We start from the raw sequence: 23,246 nt of genomic DNA, 5'->3' as shown, positions 1-23,246 counted from the left end.
CTTATAGAATGAAGAAGAAAGAGGTCCTTAAGTAGGCACCTCATACAAGGTCACTGACATCACTGATGACCTCAAAGCTCCTCAATCATCTCCTCAATCTGCTCCTAGATTCACTCAATCATCCTATGTGGCTTTTCCACCACCTAACTGTGCTTGTGGGCACCTAACTGTGCCTCTAGCACTCACACATAGAAACATAAGGTGTGCCTGAGGCATACACCTTGAGATATCCCAACAGGGACTTCTATGATCAGTGTACTAGTCACTATGACTTGGTTTTTGCAGTTTATATGGATTGCTATCCTAGGTTCTAAACAATCATATATGCTATCTCAAATGGTAATACCGTATCCATGGTTTCATGATTATAGTCACATGTATTTCCGTTACAGCATATCCTTGTAACATCCATATGCAATCGAGGCCGCTTGCCATGTTTCAAGAGAGAGGTATGTCACGAGGGCATGAGTTATGTACTTGCATGTGGGCACGACCCTAGAAAAGGACACGACCCTGGAAATCTAGTTGACAAGGCCACGGGGTGTGGATGTGCAAGTTTTTCCCCTAGGGAATTGTGCCTTGAGGGTAAATGAGAGGTTTAGGCCCAAGAGGGGCCAAATAACCTTAGAAATCTAAATTGGCCATTGGTTTGGTCTCACTAGAAGGGGCAAGGGGCAGACTAGATTTTAAGTTGGTCATTGGCTTGACCACTTAGGACCTGGGGGCATTTTTTAAAATGTGGGCTGCCACATGGCATGCCAATTCAAAATGCAATTAGCAAGGTGGTTTGTGGAAGGTCCCAAGGGGGGGGGGGGGAGTCACGTAAGGTGTTTTCGCGGAGAGGGGAAAAAGACAAGCTAAAGGTTTTGTGGACAAGACGAAGCATTGAATGCCTTGAAAACAGCCCGTACGGTGAACGCAGGAGCAGTCCATATCATTCTGAGATATTCCATACACAACCGTACAACCGGTGTTGGGCAATCCGTACGGAAGGGGGGAGGGGAGGGGGTCCTTGAAGCAGGCATTTTGGAGTCCGTACAAGTCCTAGTGCAGGCCGTACAGCCCTACGTGGGAATTCTGAAGTAGTCCCTACAGTTTTGTACAGAATTGTGAATAGCTAGCAGTGATCAGCGGTACCGTTCTTGTGGACTGTTTGTTGAGGCCTTGGGACTCATGCATCAGCAGGTTACGCTGAATTCCAGGTGGGATAAGGTACCATTGAGGCTAGATTGCACGAGCTCATGTAGAGCCCAGTTGAATCCCCTCCTGTTGACTGGGACAAGTTGGTTGCGATGGCACTTGAGTTGTGAGCTGTTTTGGATAAGCCTAGTTGGGAGAGGGGATCACCTTGAATGCTTGCATTGTGGGCAGATCAGTCATGCTTTCACCCATTGTTTGCGTATCCCAGTGAGTCAGTGGACACTTGTGGCTGTCTGGGAAGTGTGTGGTCATACATTGGGCTGCTAGTAATAGCTCCCAAGTTTTATGCACGTGTTTGCATTGATTCCTATGGTCACTTGGGGGTGAGAGCAGAGCCCGGCAGGGCTAATGTTTGAGATATAGATCCCTATTGAGAGTGGGAAGAACACTGAATGCAAGTGGGTTTGAATCATTGTGTAATCTATTTGTTGGACTCTCCATTTAATAAAGAAATACCGAAAGGGGCGCCAAGGCTTTGGTGCCAGTCTGTGTCCTTGTATTTGAGCACGAGCACTCTAGCTCTCCCAATCTGTGTTTTAAGTATTTGCTGAATTTTTTTGTGTGAAGGCTTTTGGCTGGCTAGTTGTTTTACCACCCTCTTGTCGATCTAGAGGCTGGTTTCAGGGAGACAGTTCAAAGCTTCATTTATATACCTAGATGAGTCCAGGCACAAGCCCAAACTCATCCTCTAAAAACACAACATAGTGCAGTTTCAATCTCGTGATAGTCACTCATAAGGTTGAAAACCATAAACTCCATCACGCATAGCAGGGACTAGCTCCTATGACATCCCCACTAACAACTTCATCAACGCCCAACAATGGGTGTGGACCATAGTATAAGCATATGCTCTCACACATACAAATCCACACAAGCACACATACTTGAGCATCCATTTATACAAAGTCTTCATACTGAGTTTCTGTCGGCACTCCGGAGGTGAAGGGCAGACTCAGCCATGAGGAAGGCTTCATTCCCCAAAAATCTCAACGTTCTTCAGTATGATGGTAAGGCCGAACCTCTAGTATTGATTTCTTAGCTCAACCAATTCAAGAGTTGTTTCTCAGTTGTGCCTACGAAAGGCAATGAGAGTGTTGGAGATCAGTGCACACTAGGTGTACTATTTCTCTAGTCTACATTTGTCTAGTTTCAGTTTTGTCTTGAGTCTTGAGTGTGTGCCATGTGGCACCTCTACAATTATCCCATAAGCACTCTTGCTCAATGTCTTGTACTTGGCCCTATTTATTTAGGGGTCACATCAATGAAAATCACTCTCAGTGTTTGCTTCATTCCTCTTGCACTCTTCTCCATGTTTTAGTTTAGTATGATACCATGCTAGATTTCTAACATGGTATCAGAGCCATGTAGATCCCTCTTCTCTCCCCTCAGTCTGCTGTAGCCATAGCCGCACCTCTCCCAGCTATCCTCTGCTTCTACCCCGATCTCGTGAGCTGAAGGAGCCGCCTCTTCTCAGATTTCTGCCCCGCTCAGCTGGTCGCCATCATCTCCGAAACAGGCTGCTCCTGTCTGCCCTGCCATTCTCTGCGCCACCACATCAGGCCGCCTCTTTCTGCCCCACCATCTCTCTGCCAGATCTGCGCGCCATTTCTGCCAGCCGCTGCTGTTCTTGCTCAGTTCTGCCCGCCATTGCTGCGCTCACCTCTTTCAACAGGCCGCACCTCTCCAGCTGCTGTTCGTGCTGCTTCTGCTCCAGCTTGCTGGAAAAAAATCTGTGCCATCTTCTCCCTTGATGCTCAAGCTCAAGGTCTTGCTGCTGCGAACCATGAAGATCGCCTATGAGCTGCCGCCCCTGTTCATGCTGAAGAGCTGCCCACGTCTTCCCTACGGCATTGCTTTGGAGCTCGCGCTGCCTGCACCTCCTGGACCGCGCCCCTTTCTGCACCTCTGCCTCTTCATTTCCAGCAAGGCCTACGCTGCATCTAGCCCATCGCTGGCTTCTCCTGCCCGATACAGCGACATGAAAGCTCTCGTATTCTCCGTCATCTCTCTGGATATCGTGGCTTTGTACTCCATCTCACAGGCCTGTTTCAGCTGATCCAGCCGTGTAAAAATCTGGCTGTGGTATGTTTGTGTGCTGCAATATTCTCAGTTCTATTTTACTCTTCAAAATTAATTTTCAGAACTGAACTCTATTTTGTATGGGATTAGACACTGCCAAATATGGTAAGACCTTCCCATCTCTCTCACGTTTGTCTATGCTTTCATGCTATCTACCACCATTGATCACCAATGATGTAGATCATGGGGTAATGTCATGTCTATTTGGACTTATCTTTGTCCCTATCCAAGAGGCACCCCTGCATTACCCACTCTAGCAGGAGGATTGCCCTTGAGGAGGGATTATCTGTCAAGGTCCATCTCTCTGTCTATCTACAATCAGTCAGTCTCTCTGTCTATGTGTCTATCTTGTGTGATCTTACAGTCATATGTCTCTGACACTCTGTCTATCAGTCTATATGCCTCTCTTTTGTGGATTAGCTACCCACATTCTCTTGGCATTTTCTGTCTATGTCCCCATTTATCTTCTGATTGTCTCTCTCTCTGTCTGTCTATGATCCACTCTTGTCCCTACCCTTGTGGACCCATATGAGGATATCACTTGAGGAGGGGTGTCTCAGGATCTTTGTCTGTCATGTCTTCTGTCTTGTCTCTCAGTTTATCGGTCTTTATGTCTGTCTTCTAGTCTTGTCCTTCTGTCTTCCTCCTAGTGTCCACTTAAGGAGGGTGTTGGAGATAAGTGCACACTAGGTGTACTATTTCTCTAGTCTACATTTGTCTAGTTTCAGTTTTGTCTTGAGTCTTGAGTGTGTGCCATGTGGCACCTCTACAATTATCCCATAAGCACTCTTGCTCAATGTCTTGTCCTTGGCCCTATTTATTCAGGGGTCACATCAATGAAAATCACTCTCAGTGTTTGCTTCATTCCTCTTGCACTCTTCTCCATGTTTTAGTTTAGTATGATACCATGCTAGATTTCTAACAGAGAGGTGCATTCATGCATCGATGCACCTCACACGCGAGGCGGTTACCTGGTGGCACAAGTGGCAGAAGGACCATTACGATGCCAACGTGGAGACACCTCATTATGGGCGGACGAAGTTCATGAAAGATATCAAGATACGGTTCAGTACCTGGACAAATAGCAGTCAATATTTCGAGATGCACTAGTGAGACACTAAGACAATGAACCATTACGCCAACAGGTTTACACAGGTGTCCATACAATTGCAACATGAGGAACACCAAAAGATGGGTAAGTTTATCAATGGTTTAAGTACAGATATCCAATGGTATGTCCGAAGTTTCAGGCCATAAGATTATCCATGGATTATGAGAGTGCATATAAAATTGCCCAAATTTAGAGCTCATGCACAAGAGTGAAGGATCCAAGTCAACCAACTCAAGGTCACACCAACTCAGGCACTAGATATTATCTTGGGAGCCCAATGGTGGCACCAATTTGAAGTTTGCCCTGATTAGCAGAACCAAGGCTTGGATCTTAAAATCACAGGCCATGGGGGTAAGTTCATTTCTTGGCTAAAGAGTACTATTCATCAACCTTTGATTTCAGCAGTTCAGAGGGCAGTGAAGTTACGTGGCATATGCCAACTTGACCAATACAACCACTCCAATCAGAAACCCCAGCAGGAAGTATTATTACAGCAGGGCCATCGCGACCCGACTCCCTCCGTCCTACCACCAGTACAACCGGAGTCATCGCATTGAGCTTCTGCTTGAATCATCACCACCCTCAACAAGCATCCTTACCATCTCAGCCAAAAGATGGAGGAGGAGCTTGAGATTCAGTTCCATCAGATCCAGATTCATGAGCCAAGTATACTGAAGACAACCACCACTTTCAGCATGTAGGGAAGCTTTGTTCATACTCCAGTTCTAGAAGAAGGGGATGTCACGGGCATCCACAACCCGTGGCATGCTTGGCTACCATGTCAAAAGCTGTATCAGCAGCCACGTTAGTGAAGCCAGATAACAGCCATGTCAACACAGCCGTACAGCCACCCACATCAGCGACACATGGCAGTCGGTAGACTGCAGCAGGTAGGCCATGCCAAGGATCTAGATCTGATCGGTGCAGATTTGGCCTAGTCGTTCAGTTTCTAGGGCCCAAGGGAGCCTATTAAAGGCACCCCCCTGGCCTCATTCTTCAAGCTGGAACAGGGCAGTAGTTTCTCATCCAACAACAACAGATCACCAGTCTTTAGCCCAAGATCAGGCCAGGACCAGGGAGCAACAGATCTGCCCCATCCACGACATCTAAGGATTCTGGTTCGCGGCTCCAGACAGCAGCAGCAGCAAGGGTCAGCTAGTCCCTTCATACAGTACTTATTCTTTCAGTTGTATTCAGCCCTTTTGGACAGACAGTTATTCAATTATTCTTTTCTCTTCGAAAGCCCCTTATATTACTCACTCAGATTCTCACACTCCATCCACAGCTCCACTTGTGTATTCACTCAGTTCAGTTATTAGTGAGTAGGAGAGAGAGTGATTAAGGCTTTCTCCCTGCTACAGCTAACAACTCAACTATGAATAGCATAAAATACGTTGTTCCATAATTGATGACATTTATAGAAGTATGTCCTTTCATAAACGTATACAAATAGTTAGATTAGCTTAATTATGTCAACATTGCAATCGATTTTACGATTCCGCTTTCTACCTTCCATATGAAAAACTTTTCAAAAAAAGACAATGTGTATCCATGAATTGTATCATTGGTTATGAAAAATCTTGATGAAATATCTTCTCCCAACGTACTATTTCTCTTCTTCCTCATGCTACTGTGATTCCCAAAAAGTGCACGATCAGACATCGCATACGTTTGCACATTTCAAGGCATTCAGTGCTCTCACTTGCTATCGTGATTCCCAAAGGGTGCACTATTGAAATGGCATACATTCACATTTAAGGGATTCAATGCTCTAACTTTTCAATTACAACTAGACATTTAAATGCTGCAGCATTAAACTCCAACTGTGATACTATTCAACAATGTTTATTCCCAAGAAAGTTGTTCAAGCTGTAACACAAAGGGATCCTCATACCTTGGATCCCTTTGATACTATTCAACAACGTTTGTTCCCAAGAAAGTTGTTGAAGCTGTAACAAAAAGGGATCCTCATACCTTGGAAGGTGTGCTTGTTATTGTGCAAACTGGATACGTCTTGGGCAATTCTTTGGATTGGCACTCGTAGCACTCGCTTCGCTCCTTAACATGTACTGTTACCTATGCCCAAACAGCATCCAACAATAAAAATGAAAATATTTCTTAAACTACCTTAAGGTGACTTTGTGAAACGCAAATATCAACATTAGTAGGAGCAATTTCCAAACAAATAAATTAAACATGCTCTCAACTTATTAATGAAAACACTTAAAGATAGAAAAAATATGATGCCTAGAAAATGCTAGCTGTGAAAAGATCATTGGCTGGGCTCTCATTATCTGGCCACAGTCACTGTGAATTCTAGACTCCATAGCGTTAGCCCATTGGAAACCCTAGAGGTTCAGCTTGGGGGTGATTCAATATCCTTGTAGGATCGTTTTCAAGAACGTAATTCCTAATGTCATTTTTATATTTAAGCAGATCCTCTTGGATATTTTCAATTCTAGACATTACCAAAGCTGCTGTGAGTAATTGTCACCTCAAAATAGACGAGACAAACTTTCATTTAGGAGACAATTGAGCTTTCTAAATTGTGATTGCCATCAAGAGCACAATGTGACCATAACCTCATCAATTTTCAATCACAAACTTCCTCATGTATAAAACATGTACTCATCTACAATAACAATTTTTCAATGGATACCGTTCCTCAACAACAAATGCTCATTGAGTGACAAATTGCACTTGCATTTGGAATTTGGAACTTCTTTGCAGGAATTCTGCAAAACTATGTGTAGGTGTATGCGTGTGTAGACATATGCATGTGTGTGTGCGTGCCCACGCGCGTGTGCATATACATATACATGTCTACACACACACACACACATACCCACACATTATTTTTTTATTTTTTATTTTTTTGGGTACATGGGTGTCTGTGCATATGTGTATCATATGTTAATGTAAATGTATGCGTACACATGTATGTCATCCACACACACACATATACAAATCATATGCATGTATATGTGTGTGCGTGTATACCATCACATGTTAATGTAAATGTATGCATACACATGTATGTCACCCACACACATATATAAATTATATGTATGTATATGCATGTGCGTGTATACCATCATAAGACTAGAATATATTCAGTCTTATAATTTAGACTCTTCATAAAACGAACAAAAGAACAATGAGAGAAAAATATATATTTACACCTTCGGGAGGCCATGTGGGCCTATGAGACAAGGTACAATAAAAAAGCCACAGTGGGCTGAGGAAAAGGGCTCGCTAGGGCCCTTCCTGTGTGCTATCCTAGCAAGCTCAAAAACTCAAAACTCAAAACTAGTAGTCTGAGAGAGAAAGAGACAGACTGACAGACAGACAAACAGAGAGGAAGGGGATTAGAAGAAACCTGAAACATACCAAAAATTTATTTAACAAATCGTATCATCATTATCTACAGTCTACATGGATTGGATGGCTAGGTGTCACATGCACCAGTGCCCAGCATAGGTAGCAATGACAACTGGCTGCACAGTCACCATCTCGCAGCATTCCAACGCAGCATATTCGCAGGGTTTTTGGGGCATTACAGAAGCCCATTGGCAGGCCCACCAGGTCACCCAAGGTCAGTCCTCACAGCTGACCAAGTCGGGTCAACTGACCCGACCAAGCAGGTCGGTCAACGCCTGGTCAGGTCGGTAAAAAAAGCATGCCAGGTTGGCCTGTTTTCCAGCCCTATATATGCCCCTCACTTTGGCAATTAGTCCTCTAGCCTCCAGCCCTTGTGCCACGCCTCATACAGCCGCCTTTCAGCAGCCGTACCAGATCGCAATCGAAGGCTAGCATTCACGCTGCACACAGCCCGGGATGGATAGCATAGGGTTGAGGTTGGACAGTTTGTTTCAGCAGCATAGCTCCATCTCCCATAGTCATAGTTAGGGGAGTTTTCTCAGCTCAGTTTTGTATGCCGATTTGGCACTCATGTACAACAGTAGTTAGGGCATTTTATTAGAAATTACCCAACAGAGGGTACGCATAGTGGAAGACTGATAGTATTGCCCAAGAGCTCACACAATGTGGGGTGGGGTGTGGAATCACAAACTTCTTAACTTAATGTGCATAGATGTGCAAGCCAGTAAATAGACAATGCTCAAAGACAAATATAGAAGCAACACTTTATATTTCCGTCCGTCCACAAAGTAGGACAGGATACAATACCAAAAGGTTCTCCTACTAGATGTCAAGCACTTCTAGATCTTTGAGCCCGCGTGCTCCACCTTGAGCAACTGTAGACTCTCTGTCTAGAGTGATCCTCTCCACCTTGCTGTCTGGAAACCAGCCTAGGTGGGCAGCCTCCTGTGAGCTAGGTCTGCAGCACAAGGTGTTAGAAACATGGTGAAGAGAGAGAGAGAGAGAGAGAGGAGGAGAGAGAGAGAAGGTTAGGGTGTGAGGAAATGATGCACAAATGAAGACATAATGAAAGGCTCTCATTCATTCATCAAGTATGACAAGACAAGTGAAGTACAAGCCTTATGTACGCTACTCACTCACACTCTAGCACCTAGTGCATATGAGATAAGTCCCATGATGACACGTGGCACTCACACAAGACTCACATACATAAACTAGGTACTAGATCACCTAGTACTACACACTAACACTCTCTTTGACTGATATATCTCCAGCACCCTATAGAGAAACGATAGGGTTTGCAGTGGAGCGATCAAAAATAGACAATACTCAGACACAACTGAAGAACGGAACTCAAAAAACATAGTGCCTGTTTGGTAATATGAAAAACTGAATACAAGAACCTCAAGCCGTCGTGTCTCAAGGACCGTGGCTGAGGTGAATCAAAAAGATGATTCCATGTAGAGAAACAGTAGAAAAAATAGCAGCAGAGGGAGCGAAACGCAGTCCTCTGTGTAGCTCGATGATGATGAAGATGATGAAGGGCTGGAGCTGCCCTAGGTGGTGAGGAGCAGATCTGGAGCAGAGGAGTAGATCACGAGCAGAAGGGGCAGATCTGGAGCAGGAGGGGCTGCAGCAAAGGATGGAGGAGGTGTAGAGCAGCTGCAGGTTATGTTCAGAGGTAGGAGAAGATGGCAGAAAGCAGAACTGGAGCAGGCGGGGCTGCAGCAAAGGATGGAGGAGATGAGGAGCAGCTGCAGGTCCTGTCCCAAGAGAGTGAAGGGGGTAGGTAGCCTTTTTATAGGCCTGACCTTAGGAGTTTGGCCAGCTCTAGTCGGTGGGCCTGCCAGCTGGTCGGTGGGCCTGCCAACTGGTCGGCCAGTTCTGGTCGGCCAGATCTGGTCGGCCATTTCTGGCCTTTCTGGCCACTTGTTTGGCCCTGCTGGCTGACCTTTTGGCTGGCCTGCAAGCTGGTATGTTTGCCCCAGAAATTGGGGATTGTAGTTGCTTAACACCCCCTCTCAATTGCCAATTTGGAGGGGCAGACATTGTGTGCTTGGAGCTTCGTGTAGAGATGTCGACAGTGGCTATCCTTGCGAAATGCCCAAGAGATGCAATGCAAAAATGCAGAGAAGGTCACAAGAGGAGTGCCCTTGCAAGGGAATTGTTCACTTCCTCAAGTGCCTTAGTTACACGTATGATCAGTAGAAATAAGAACACTGTGAAGCTCGAGAGAATAAGCCACCCCCTCTCACCGCCGAAAGGTGGAGGGAAAAGCAAAGGTAAAGAACAAATATCTCGTAGCAGCACTGATAATCCAGAGATGGTGGGATTCCCCCAAAGGAAGAGATCGGAGCTGAACGGTGAGCTGGTGTGTGCCCGATCTTGGACCTCGGAGGAGAGGAGTCTATCCCCGCCTCCATGCATGTAGAAGATTCGAAACATCAAGACACATCTGAACAGAAAGGGTCCCGCCTAGGGAGAACTTGTAGATCCTGGAAGTCGATGCCGATGGAGGGAGAGGTGAAGGATCATGACCTCCTTGTTCGAAGGAATGGGGAGGGTCAAGCCTGAAACCGAAAAGGGAGGGAGGGATGTATAGAGGATGGAGGTTAGAAAGGGCGGGAGGGATGGGAGTAGAAGATGGAGGTAAGAAAGGGAGGGAGGGATGGGAGTAGAGATGGAGGTCTCTCCCGTAGTGCACAGCGGAATGAAGAGGAATCTGATATGTTCATAGGAGTGACGCTCCCCGTACCTATGGCCTCCATGAAGAAGCAGGATCTTTAGATCACCAGAGATCTGGGATCTTTAGATCACCATGGCTCTGATACCATATAGAGAATTACTCAGACACAACTGAAGAACGGAACTCAGAAAACATAGTGCCTGTTTGGTAATATGAAAAACTGAATACAAGAACCTCAAGCCGCCGTGTCTCAAGGACCGTGGCTGAGGTGAATCAAAAAGATGATTCCATGTAGAGAAACAGTAGAAAAAATAGCACCAGAGGGAGCGAAACGCAGTCCTCTGTGTAGCTCGATAATGATGAAGATGATGAAGGGCTGGAGCTGCCCTAGGTGGTGAGGAGCAGATCTGGAGCAGAGGAGTAGATCAGGAGCAGAAGGGGCAGATCTGGAGCAGGAGGGGCTGCAGCAAAGGATGGAGGAGGTGTAGAGCAGCTGCAGGTTATGTTCAGACGTAGGAGAAGATGGCAGAAAGCAGAATTGGAGCAGGCGGGGCTGCAGCAAAGGATGGAGGAGATGAGGAGCAGCTGCAGGTCCTGTCCCAAGAGAGTGAAGGGGGTAGGTAGCCTTTTTATAGGCCTGACCTTAGGAGTTTGGCCAGCTCTGGTCGGTGGGCCTGCCAGCTGGTCGGCCAGCTGGTCGGTGGGCCTGCCGACTGATCGGCCAATTCTGGTCGGCCAGATCTGGTCGGCCATTTCTGGCCACTTGTTTGGCCCGCTGACTGAGGAGTAGATCTGGAGCAGAGGAGTAGATCAGGAGCAGAAGGGGCAGATCTGGAGCAGGAGGGGCTGCAGCAAAGGATGGAGGAGATGAGGAGCAGCTGCAGGTCCTGTCCCAAGAGAGTGAAGGGGGTAGGTAGCCTTTTTATAGGCCTGACCTTAGGAGTTTGGCCAGCTCTGGTCGGTGGGCCTGCCAGCTGGTCGGCCAGCTGGTCGGTGGGCCTGCCGACTGGTCGGCCAATTCTGGTCGGCCAGATCTGGTCGGCCATTTCTGGCCACTTGTTTGGCCCTGCTGACTGACCTTTTGGCTGGCCTGCAAGCTGGTATGTTTGCCCCAGAAATTGGGGATTGTAGTTGCTTAACACACCCCCCTTCAAAGCAAAGAGAGTCAGACCCAACATGCAAGAGTAGACCGATCCCCCCTCCACCGCAATACTGCAAAGAGCAAGTCCAACTATCCAACACCTCCCGTGTGAGAGTGACTTCTCAGTCAGCTTGCGACCGGCAAAGGCAAACCATCACTCGTCATCCCCCCTTTCTCTGTACTGGGTGGTCGATACCATCAACCAAAGTAAAACACAATACAATCATTTTTGGGGGACAACCCAGAGCAAAGGACCTCTTATTGACACTTCAAACATTCATTTTAGAGGGACTACTCAAGGCAGAGAACCTTTAACTCAAACATAGAAATATTTTCATTCATTTTATGCATAGCAAGGGCAGAGAGGAGGAGGCAGCTAGAGGCTGCATGCTAATGTTGATTCCATAGACTAAGCATCCTTTACTTCCTCAAATGCAATTTGCTCCTTAGATCATCATGTATAAAGAGTCACAAGTGTTGATTCCATAGACTAAGCATCCTTTACTTCCTCAAATGCAATTTGCTCCTTAGATCATCATGTATAAAGAGTTACAAATCACAGCTCTATGAATAGATTGTCATCCATTTTTGGGTATTGGTGCTTGTGATTGATCTTGCCAAGGGGTGTTCCTTGTCTAAGGCCCTACCATGGTGTTTCAAGGGTTCTTTCATGTATGATCCTAACATTTTTGCTTGCTGCCCAAAGAGAGTATGCAGCCTCACAGGTTAATCTATATCTCTCTCTCCCCCCCCCATGATGTGCTCAAGTCAGAATGCTCTGGTTGACTGAAGTCAACTGTTATGCTCTAGCCGAGATAGCATGACCTCGGAAAGATCGGTGGGCATTTTCCCTTAGAGGACCGACTTCTGTAATATTTTATGTGCGTAAATTAAATGGTCAAGGGAAGTAACTGCCAAGGTCCTAGGTGAGGGTGTATTGGCATCGACTAGGTGATTCTGAGTGCTCAGGCCTAGGTGCACCTAAATGTGTAAGAATGCCAAGGGGCAAATGTTTTAATTGTGCCCCAAGAGAGGGGTAAATGGTGTACCAAGCTAAAGGTCTAAAATGATGACATGTGGCAGGAGGGAACCATCTAGGGATTTGTGGGCTTGTGGATAGGCATGAAGAAAATGAATTACGTGTCTTGTGTGCATGCAATCCATGAGATAGGCTGGGAGGATAATCTGGATGCCATCGCCTGTGATTGTGAGCTTGAATCGACGTGAAGAAGTTTCCTGAGTTTTTTTCTGCCCGTGCCCGTGATTCGACGAAAAGAAGGCAGAGATTAGTATGTAATGTGTCATTTGGTATCAAAGCGCTCAGGCTGGACGATGGGATTCATACGAGTTGCGTATGAAGGGAGCGCAGGGTATATTGGGCGTGACGGCGAGCGACGTGTGCTATTAGGTGGTCACGGGTTTAGCTGTCTCATCCGTTGGCATCATGCAAGGATTACGGGTGGTTACCTTCAGGACGACGATACAGCCAAGCTGCTGGTTATCTGGGTAGCGTGGATGAACGGCGCAGCTGTTGGACGTCATCGCAGGTTCATACCTGGAATCGCGCAAAGGAATTCGGGACCAGGACTCCAGGATATTGCAGGGACGTACGGTTCACGTAGGAATCTTGGAAGACAGGCGTGAAGCAGTCTTGAACACTCGCTGATCTGCAGCTAGCTTAGGACCAGGGAAATAAATCGGGATTTCTTGGCTGAAGTTGAGAGACGAAATTCATATTGAACCAGACTACTGCGCATCAAAACGCCTATCTTCATTCTTGAAGTTGGTTCGACTATTTTATTGAAGATCTGAATACCAGGGATAGGAGTATCCTCTCAAGACTTCGTGGAGCTTCCAAGGGGCATCTTTTTTCCCTTCTATACAAATTTTCAGTTTCAGTTTGCAGTCTATTTATTCCTGTACAGCAGTCTATTTATTCCTGTACAGCAAAGGGAAATTTGAAGTGTGATATACTTTTGGAGTTTTGGCGTGCGGAAAGAAGTGAAAAAATAATAATTAATAATAATAATAATAATAATAAAATTCTATTTTCCCTTTTGAAAGAATGGAGGCACAGGGACAAGATTCCAGGGTAAATCCTGGTGAATCTAGAGCGCGATCTACACAACAAGTGTCCCACCCACAGCACCTACTCTGGTGGGTAGGATTTCTGTGCTGGAAGATGCCTTACAACAAATCATGAACCAGCAGCTTCAAGTGAACGCTGGTCAAAATGAACTTAGAGAGATGGTGCAAGCCTTGTCGGCTAGACCATCTAGAAATGAAAAGGGCAAAGCTCCAGTAGAGCCAGAGCCCAGTATACACTCGTCGGAACGTGCGAAGGTCAAGGTACCTAATATTGCCAATTATAGACCGGAAAAGTACGCTGGTCGGATAACCGAGCGCAGTTCTGATGTGATCGAGGTTTGGTTACACAAGTGGGAAGAAGCCTTCGCCATTTGTGAAATCAGATCTTATCTAAAGAAAATCCGCGAGACCACTCACCTGTTTATTGAGGCAGCGGATAGGTGGTATATAAAACAACAGAAACATCAAGTTGCCCCTACCACCTGGGAAGGGTTTAAGGCTGAATTTAAGAAACACTTTCTTCCACCTGACGAAGAGTCCCGAGTTTTCGCCAGAGGAATTTGTCGGTGGCAGAGTACACTGACAAGTTCAGGGAATGTGTTATGAAAATAACAGACCCTCTCCCTATGTCGGTTCAATTGAAAGACTATATCTATGGACTGAACGACAGGATTAAAATGTAAGTTCGGGCTAAATATGTGACTACATTAGATGAATCTATTGCAGTAGCCCTGAACTATGAGGATGCCAGAGGCAGACCTAGTGGGTTTGTGCAGGCAAGGACTCAGCATGAGTACCCGAGAAAAGGGAGATTTCAACGGAAATGGACTTCAAAGGCAAGTGTCTCGCAGCCAAGTGGCCAAACCAAGCAGGTGAATCCGGTTGAGGGACAAGCAAAGACAAGTACCACCGTTGGGGTGAAAAGAAAAGTAACTCCAATGGCAGCCCGGGCTTGGTCAAAGTCCTCGTTGACCCCTGAGCAAAAAGAAAAAGCTAGAAAAGAAGGATTGTGCTTCGGCTGCCTTCAGCAACATCAGTGGAAAGATTATCCACCCACTAAACAAAGACCGTCGCACGGCCAATATGATAATATCTGAATGCGACGCGAAAATGCAAGAGAGTCCCAATCCGGAACATATGCAGATGCAATTGGCGGGACCTTCTCAAAGGTTAGTACCTGTGTTGTTAAGTGTGTCTGTTACTAAGTTAGTAAACGATGCACCCGATAACATCCTTTCAAAGCCCGCAGCAACGGGGTATACGGTTTTCGATGAGCCCGAGTTGATTAAAATGAAAGGGCAAGTAGCCAATCATGATGTGATTATATTGTTTGACTCAACGTCAACGCACAATGTAATTAACTCGAAGCTCATTAAGAGGCTCAAGTTGAAAACTAGTCCGTCTGCTGACTATGCTTATACGGTCAGGATGGCGGACGGAAGTTCAACTGAAGTATGGGACCAGAGAGTTACCCAATTGGAACTTCGAATTCAGGACTATGTTGAGAAGCTGGACTTTGAGTTGACCAGGCTTGCTCACGCAGATATAGCCCTAGGCATGGCTTGGCATTTTTGGAAAAATCCAGCCATTGATTGGTAAAAGCATATTTACCAATTCAAGATGAACGGGGTAGAATATGTTTTGCGAGGTCAAAAGGATTTACCTAGAGGACCATTGATTTCAGCCATGGAAATTCGGAAGACTCCGAAAGAGTTTCTGTGTCTGTGTATAGCATCGGTAGAGTCGATTGATGATGCATCGGCTAGCACTGAGGCTACCCAAGATGGGGAAATGGCTGAGTTAGCTAAAGAGATATCGGAGAAGTTCTCTGATTGTTTTAGGGATGAGTTACCTTATGGGTTACCTCCAGACGGAATGTTCAGCATAAAATTGAGCTTATCCCGGGGGCAGAACCTGTAAATAGACCTCCCTATAGATTAAGTTACAGAAGAAGCTGAGGTGCGAAGACAACTGAAAGAATACCTCAAGCTGCGCCAGATTCAACCCAGTTTTTCACATTTTACTTCGCCAGTGATATTAAAGAAGAAGAAAGATGATACTTTTCGTCTCTGTATAGATTACACAGCATTGAATAATATCACTATTAAGCACAGGTATCCGATGGCTCGGATCGATGATTTGCTAGATGCATTACATGGGGCCGTAATTTTCAGTAAGATAGATCTTAAGTGTGGCTACCATCAGATCCGTATTAGAGCCGAGGATGTGCATAAAACCGCTTTTAGAAGCAGGTTTGGACATTATGAGTTTTTGGTAATGCCCTTTCGACTTACCAATGCTTCAGCTACATTCGTCATGCTTATGAACGATTTACTACGTCCGTATATCGGAAAGTTTGTAGTGCATTTTATTGACCATATTCTGGTATTCTATAAAAGTATTACTGAGCATCACGAACACTTAAGAATAGTGTTCAGTACTTTGAGGAAAGCCAGTCTTTATGTAAATAAAAAGAAAACTATACTGTGTATGGTAAGACTTGAATATTTAGGATTCATAATTACTCCTGAGGGGGTAGAAATGGATCCAAAGAAAGTGGCTGCGATACTGACTTGGCCAATCCCTCAGAGTTTGACCGCTTTGCGATCATTCTTGGGATTTGTCCAATTTTATCGAAGGCATATCAAAGGATATTCCGAACAAGTATCGCCATTGACTGATCTGATCTCAGATAAAGTACCTTTTATATGGGGACAGAATCAACAGGAAAGTTTTAACACCATAAAACAAGCTGTGGTCACAGGACCGGTGTTAAAAATAGTTGATCCCCAAAAACCGTTTTTCCTTGAAACTGATGCAAGTGGCATTGCGGTAGGAGCAGTTCTTCTCCAAGAGGGAAGGCCAGTAGCCTTTGAAAGCAAGAAGCTTTCTCCCTCTCAACGAAATTGGCCAACTCATAAATTAGAGTTGTATGCTGTTGTCCATGCTCTGAAAACATGGAGACATTATTTGTATGGATCAGAGTTTTATGTGGATGTTGATCATGATACTCTGAAACATTTTTGTAAACAACCTGACTTGAGAGGCCGCCAAGCTAGGTGGGCAGAACTCATGCAAGAGTTTAATTTGACGATCCGGTACCGAAGAGGGAAGGATAATAAAGTTGTTGATGCGTTGTCGTGCATTATGCATAACATGAGTTTCACGGTGTTAGAGAGTGCTCTAATGGCCAAGATTAGAGAAACTCAAAAGGTGGACGAGTTCGTCCAGAGCCTATGGCCTAAGGCTCATATGTTAAAACCCGGGGAAAAGGATGACCTGGCATCCAGAAAAGGCCAAACTTATGCAAGATATGCCATAAGGGATGGTATGCTGAAAAGAAATGGCAAGGTAGTAGTACCTAATCAGAATGATGTCAGGCAGAGAGTCATTCAACAATGCCATGATAGTCCATGTGCGGGATATCCAAGAGTCGAGAAGACATATGATCTCGTGAAGCAAGATTTCTTTTGGCCAAAAATGAAAAAGCATATTCATGAATATGTGACACGTTGTTTTTCGTGTCAGGTAAGTAAGGCAGAGCGGGTGAAGCCACCCGGACTTTTACAGCCCTTGGAGATACCACTAAGTAAGTGGGAAAGCATTTCCATGGACTTTATTGTAGGGCTGCCTACGACACAAGGTGGATATGATTCTATCCTTGTGGTGGTTGATCGTCTTACCAAGATGGCTCACTTCATTCCAACTAGAGACTCTGTTAGTGCCCCGCAAGTGGCGGATTTGTTTATTAGACATATATTTCGTCTGCATGGATTACCCAAATCCATAGTGTCAGACAGAGATGTCAAATTTACCGGGCATTTTTGGACTGCGGTATTTGAAACACTAAGGACTGAGTTGGGAATGAGTAGTGGGGATCATCCACAAAAGGATGGTCAGACGGGAAGAATCAACCAAATTTTAGAGGATATGCTTAGAGCATATGTGTCATTGGGGAAACATACATGGGACAAGAGGTTGCCATTGTTAGAGTTTACCTACAATGATAGAAAACATTCCTCTACATGGTTCAGTCCGTTTAAACTGAACTATGGTTATAGGCCAATGAATCCAACTATAGTTGAAATACCTCACAAAGTGCCTAGTGCCGCGAACTTTGTGGTTCAGATGCGGGAGATGCTAGCACTTGCGAGAGCTAACATCCGCCAAGCTATGGATAGAGCTAAGGCGTATGCGGATGAAAACCGATCCGCTAGAGAATTTAAGTAAGGAGAAAAAGTTTTTCTCAGAGTTCCTTCGCACTCTAAGTCTTTGACTGCAAGAGAGTGTGCTAAGTTATCACCTCGATATCGTGGGCCATGGTTAATTCTAAAAAGAATAGGCAAGGTAGCCTATAAATTAGAATTGCCACAGGATTGTAAGGAGATAGAGCATAATGCAAGACGCAAACCAACAGGAATCCTAGACCGAGGAACAATGCAAGTGCGAAATCGGAAGATACCCACGGTGTTGGTTGCATGGCATGGTCTACCTCTATCAGAAGCTACCTAGGAATCCGTATACGCTTTGTATAAGAATAATACTTGGGAATTATGCGACCTTCCACCAAGAAAGAAGGCCATAGCAAACAAATGGGTAGTTACGGAGAGTGTTCCCCGATTTCATCATCAAGGACGCTGATGCTTGAAGAGGGAAGGAATGTTATGCTCTAGTCGAGATAGCATGACCTCGGAAAGATCGGTGGGCATTTTCCCTTAGAGGACCGACTTCTGTAATATCGTAAATTAAATGGTCAAGGGAAGTAACTGCCAAGGTCCTAGGTGAGGGTGTATTGGCATCGACTAGGTGGTTCTGAGTGCTCAGGCCTAGGTGCACCTAAATGTGTAAGAATGCCAAGGGGCAAATGTTTTAATTGTACCCCAAGAGAGGGGTAAATAGTGTACCAAGCTAAAGGTCTAAAATGATGACATGTGGCAAGAGGGAACCATCTAGGGATTTGTGGGCTTGTGGATAGGCATGAAGAAAATGAATTACGTATCTTGTGTGCATGCAATCCATGAGATAGGCTGGGAGGATAATCTGGATGCCATCGCCTGTGATTGTGAGCTTGAATCGACGTGAAGAAGTTTCCTGAGTTTTTTTCTGCCCGTGCCCGTGATTCGACGAAAAGAAGGCAGAGATTAGTATGTAATGTGTCATCAACCCTCCTTGGCCGAAGCAATTCTCTTTGACCGAAGTCAAGCCTCATTGACTGAAGTCAAGCCTTTGACCAAATAGAACTCTTTTACCATAGTCAAATAAAAGGTCAACTTTATTATTTGCTTGGAATATTTTCAAGGCCTCAAACCGAGAGCCAAACCACCTCCTAAGCTGCCACCACTTAGGACGTCGGTTCCTTGGCTCGTAGCATCTGACTATAGGAGGAGGGAGATACTCATCTCCAAGATTTGTTCATCCCTTGATCTTGGAGTTCTCTGGTCACTGATTTAGGCCCAGTGGTTTGGAAAACTATCTTGTCACCATATTGCACCCATATGCCCCAGGAAGAATGGTATGTGAAATTGCAAGTTTGGCCTCCACAATCTATGGTCCCAGCCTCGCTCACTCATACTGATTCGCTAACCCATGCAACAAGTCTAGCTGCTCTTCCTAAGCCTCTCGAGAGAGGCAAGCTCACGTCAAAGTGCTTGCACTCTCTTTCAAAGGGCTTGCCAGTGGCTATGTGCCTGCTCCCATGATGTCGCATGCCCCAATAGATGGCCTTTGCTATCCCCTCAGCCCTACCACCCTGAGAGGACCTCTCCTCTAAGGTTTAGATATATGGGATGACATGTCTCACATCGTCCTCCTAGTAGAAGTCATCGAAACCCTCACTCCTCTCTGGAGAGATATCAATCGAGGCTGCTCCAAATGCAAAACAAGAAGAGAATGATCTAGCATATCATGCTCACCAAGATGATATATTCCTCCACACAGCATAGCCTAATTTCCAACATAAGCAATCCAACCTTGACCACAGCTCTTCATATCAGCATTGTCAAAAGGAGTACCTAACACTTTCTTGCAATCTCGTGAAATCCATCTTTCTACAAGGATCATTGCCTCTGATGAAGAAGACGAACTGCTAGGTCGCAAGGGCCTCTTTGCTAGAGGGAACTCTATGAAGGAGAGACAACCTAGCTTGTCCTCAGCAAACTCAAGGTTGTTGAAGTCACCTCCAAAAAGCCAAGAATGTACCTACACACACACACATCTGTGAACTGCTACCTTGAATATCATAAGGATTCTCACTTTGTCTTGGATATCGCTGACATGGCAATTTATTCAGGTTTCCCCCTCTATGTATACCTTTGTATATATCCAATCGTACAAATTCAGATTTTTGTTGTTCTAAATTCCAAAATTCTTGATAATTTTTACCTGTTGGAGCTTCTGCATCCGCGTAAGATATTTAGATAGTTGAACAGCTGATCACCACTTGGACAAAAATTCAAAGAATTTGCATGTCCTCTAAGGTGATAGATAACTATACCTTTGTAAGACTAGAATAAATCGAATCGTACAAATTCAGATTTTTAATGTTCTAAAGTTCAAAATTCTTGAGAATATTTAGTCTGGTTAACCTAGAGTGAAACTTTTGCAACTACTCTAGTTAGCTACAGATGCATGTTATAGCATCCAATGATTGAAATATGAAGAATGTTTATGCCAACACATAAGATACTTCCTTTGGCATTATGGGCCAATACAACAGAACAAGATCTGCATCTAGTACAGCCTTTCTTTATGGCAGAGCACAAAACGCACGCAACCACCTAAAAATAAATTCCCATCTGAGTACATACCAATTGCAAGCATTGAAAAATCAACTATCTTTCCTCAATTGATTCTCGAGGAAATAATCAAACCACCAAGGCTGAAGCTTAGGGGAAAACTCATTATGGAATGGGAAAATAATGAAGCAAAGTCCAAAGTGAAACCCCACACGAAATTCAGCATGAGACTACATGTGATTTCCTAAGTACACCATTATTGACTATTTACATGCTACACCTGCTCCCCGACAGTACATTTCTTAATGATATGTGATATGTGAGCACTCAGAGACAAGGCAAACCTAGAAAAACATACCTGCCCCAGATAACCTGTACTTCCACTTTCTACAAGTGGAACTCCAGAAGCCAAACAGAGACGGTTTACATGGCGCCGAGCATCAACATTGTCCAAGCCATTTAGTACAACATCAAATTGCCTGAAGAACTCAACATTGAACTCTGGATTCTTGACATTTGCATGGTGCGCCACAATGTTTATACCAGGCTTGAACTTCAGCACTGCCTCACGTGCAACCTGGTACCAAATTCCTGATAAGATCCCTTCACGAGAGTCCGCAAAGGCTTGCTTACCATCAACCTTTTTCTCCTCTTCAACATAGAAATTTACTATACTAACTCAAAATCTACTTTGCTAACTCAGAAATCGCAAAAAATCAGCAAAGACATGTTATCCTCGAAATAAACATGAGCAGCAGCTCACATCACATTTCATGTGGCATTGCTCTCACTTTTGCTTTCGACTGCCCAACATGCCGCTTTCGAAAAAGGAATTGTCTGTTAAGATTGCTGACTTCAATGGTGTCCAAATCTATCTGTTACAGACAGTACAGGGATCAGGATTTCACAAGCCTGTCAGTAATCAATTAACTGCAATACCACAATCATATAAGCTACACAACTGCTTCAAATTTATTCCCATAACTCTACATTTACATTGCTATCTAAGTAATGATTTTAGTCTACCAGTACTGCCATTTCTTGCTCCTCTGATCTGCTTAAATAAATGTTCAAGCACAAACTTTGTGTACTAACACAATCAAACAAAACTGATTCTCTAAAGGGCTGCCCTAAGATTTGGCACGACATATCTGCAAGACGGAACAATGAGAGTAATTATCTGTTCAGAATGACAGCAGCATGAAAAAATTCCATTGTAGCATTTGAACAGAAGCCCTCATCAAAGAGGCTTGGGCTCCAACCACCAAGTCAAAGGCCTGGGGACTCAGCAGACTTTTAGGCAAGTCTAAGCCTCATATGCTCAAAAAATCAAACCTGACTTTGGGAGAACTATCGGGATACAAACTATGGAAGACCACACAAATAGAATCAAAGGGTAAATCTTTTATTATCAGCCTTAAAGGAAGGTTAAGGCACATGCACACGCAACATATTTATATATATTTCCAAGAATCCATGCCGAATCTAATATCTTCTTGCACGATACCCCAAGCTTTGCATGCAAACCAATAATTATATGCAAGAATAGCAATAATAATGAATACAAAGTGGAAAACATTCGAGCATATTGCACATTGGAAGTTCTAGATGTTGCTTGTAGTTATCGAGAGAGAAAATCATGAACAATTTTTATTTTAAAAGAATAAAAATGAGCATTTAGAAAGTAAATTAAGACTATTTAGAAAGTTGTCAATTGCAGCATTTAAGACTATTTACAAAAATTTGAGACTATTTAGAAAGTTATCAATTGCAACATTTGGTTTCACCATAATTAATACATTTGATGTTTTTCTAGTATTTCCATATTTTGGTTTCTATATTTATTGTATTTTGTTCACATGTTATTCATACTGTGTGGAGATTTCCTTTTTGGGAGGACTCTGCAGGATCATGGTCTACAACTTTAGTTCAAAGAGCATACTCATATTTCAATACAAATATCACATGATGTTTGATGACCATTAGTAAGCTTTAGGCTAATGAATGTGGTGGATCCCTTGTAGAGGAAATAGAGCCGTACAAAGGCTTGAGAGTCATACAAAGACTCATCCTTGATCGTACAAAGACCATATCCAAAACACCCTCCACAAGATAAACTGGTTCAATGGCTTGGGAGGTGATAATGGGGGAGATGCAAAGTCTACGAGCGGATTAGAGCCGAGAGTGTATATGAGTTTGTATGCAGGACATTTGGCCGAGTGAATCCTATAGGCAATCACTCCTGGTCTTAGAGCACTAGCAAATCTTAAGAACCACCTCGAAAAGTTATGTTTGAATTTCGAGACCTCCTAGAGTTTCAAGCCTAAGAAAGTCTAGCTCAACCCCTTAGGTTTGACTTTTAAAAATACAATTAATCTGATACAAGGGTAGAGAGGTCACGAGATTTTTCAATGTCTAGTTATATGGACCTAACCTATGACTAAATACTAAATCTAGTACTTTTATCCAATCACAATAGCTGATCTAGATTACCACACGTCAAAACGTGCACAGCTTACTTTATTTAGCTTTTGATTTCTAGATTTAGCTTTCACCTTCATATTTCGCCCCTCTTCCTTGATGTTGCACTTTTTTTGAGTGCCCTGTAAGCTAAGGAGCAGCTACTACAGTCTGCTGTAGACTTTTGGATGCCCTTGGAGCTATTTTTGTTCAAGGAACATTCTACAAACAGTGCAATTTGGGAGATATTTGATTCTACATTGATATTGCTGTCAAGTGGTCCACTTTTTCAGGTCGTCACATATTGGAATTTGGAACAGTATTCTTTTGTTGGCGCAATTATAGTCACAATAAAATGCATTTCTA

At 44.2% G+C, this 23,246-nt stretch overlaps 1 protein-coding gene across 3 annotated transcripts in view; it reads right to left on the bottom strand.

The window, feature by feature from the left end:
• Positions 1-23,246, bottom strand: part of SAE2 (SUMO-activating enzyme 2) — a 106,129-nt gene that overhangs the window by 69,078 nt on the left and 13,805 nt on the right. For 2 of the 3 annotated variants that reach the window (XM_087401557.1, XM_087401641.1), the window contains exons 3-5: positions 21,212-21,295; positions 20,779-20,997; positions 6,365-6,466 (exon numbers count right to left, since the gene is read on the bottom strand). In XM_087401557.1, coding sequence (XP_087257683.1) covers positions 6,365-6,466; positions 20,779-20,997; positions 21,212-21,295 — 405 coding nt within the window. Of the gene's footprint in view, positions 1-6,364; positions 6,467-20,778; positions 20,998-21,183; positions 21,299-23,246 lie in introns of those variants that run through there. The other variant, XM_087401718.1, reaches the window with a different exon arrangement.

The sequence above is a fragment of the Dipteris shenzhenensis genome, chromosome 1 (genome assembly GCF_047967505.1).
Source record: "Dipteris shenzhenensis isolate YYH24624 ecotype China chromosome 1, Dip_SZ_1.0, whole genome shotgun sequence".
NCBI lineage: Eukaryota > Viridiplantae > Streptophyta > Polypodiopsida > Gleicheniales > Dipteridaceae > Dipteris > Dipteris shenzhenensis.
Note: the sequence above shows the minus strand (reverse complement) of the source record. Positions and strands in the feature narration are given on the sequence as shown.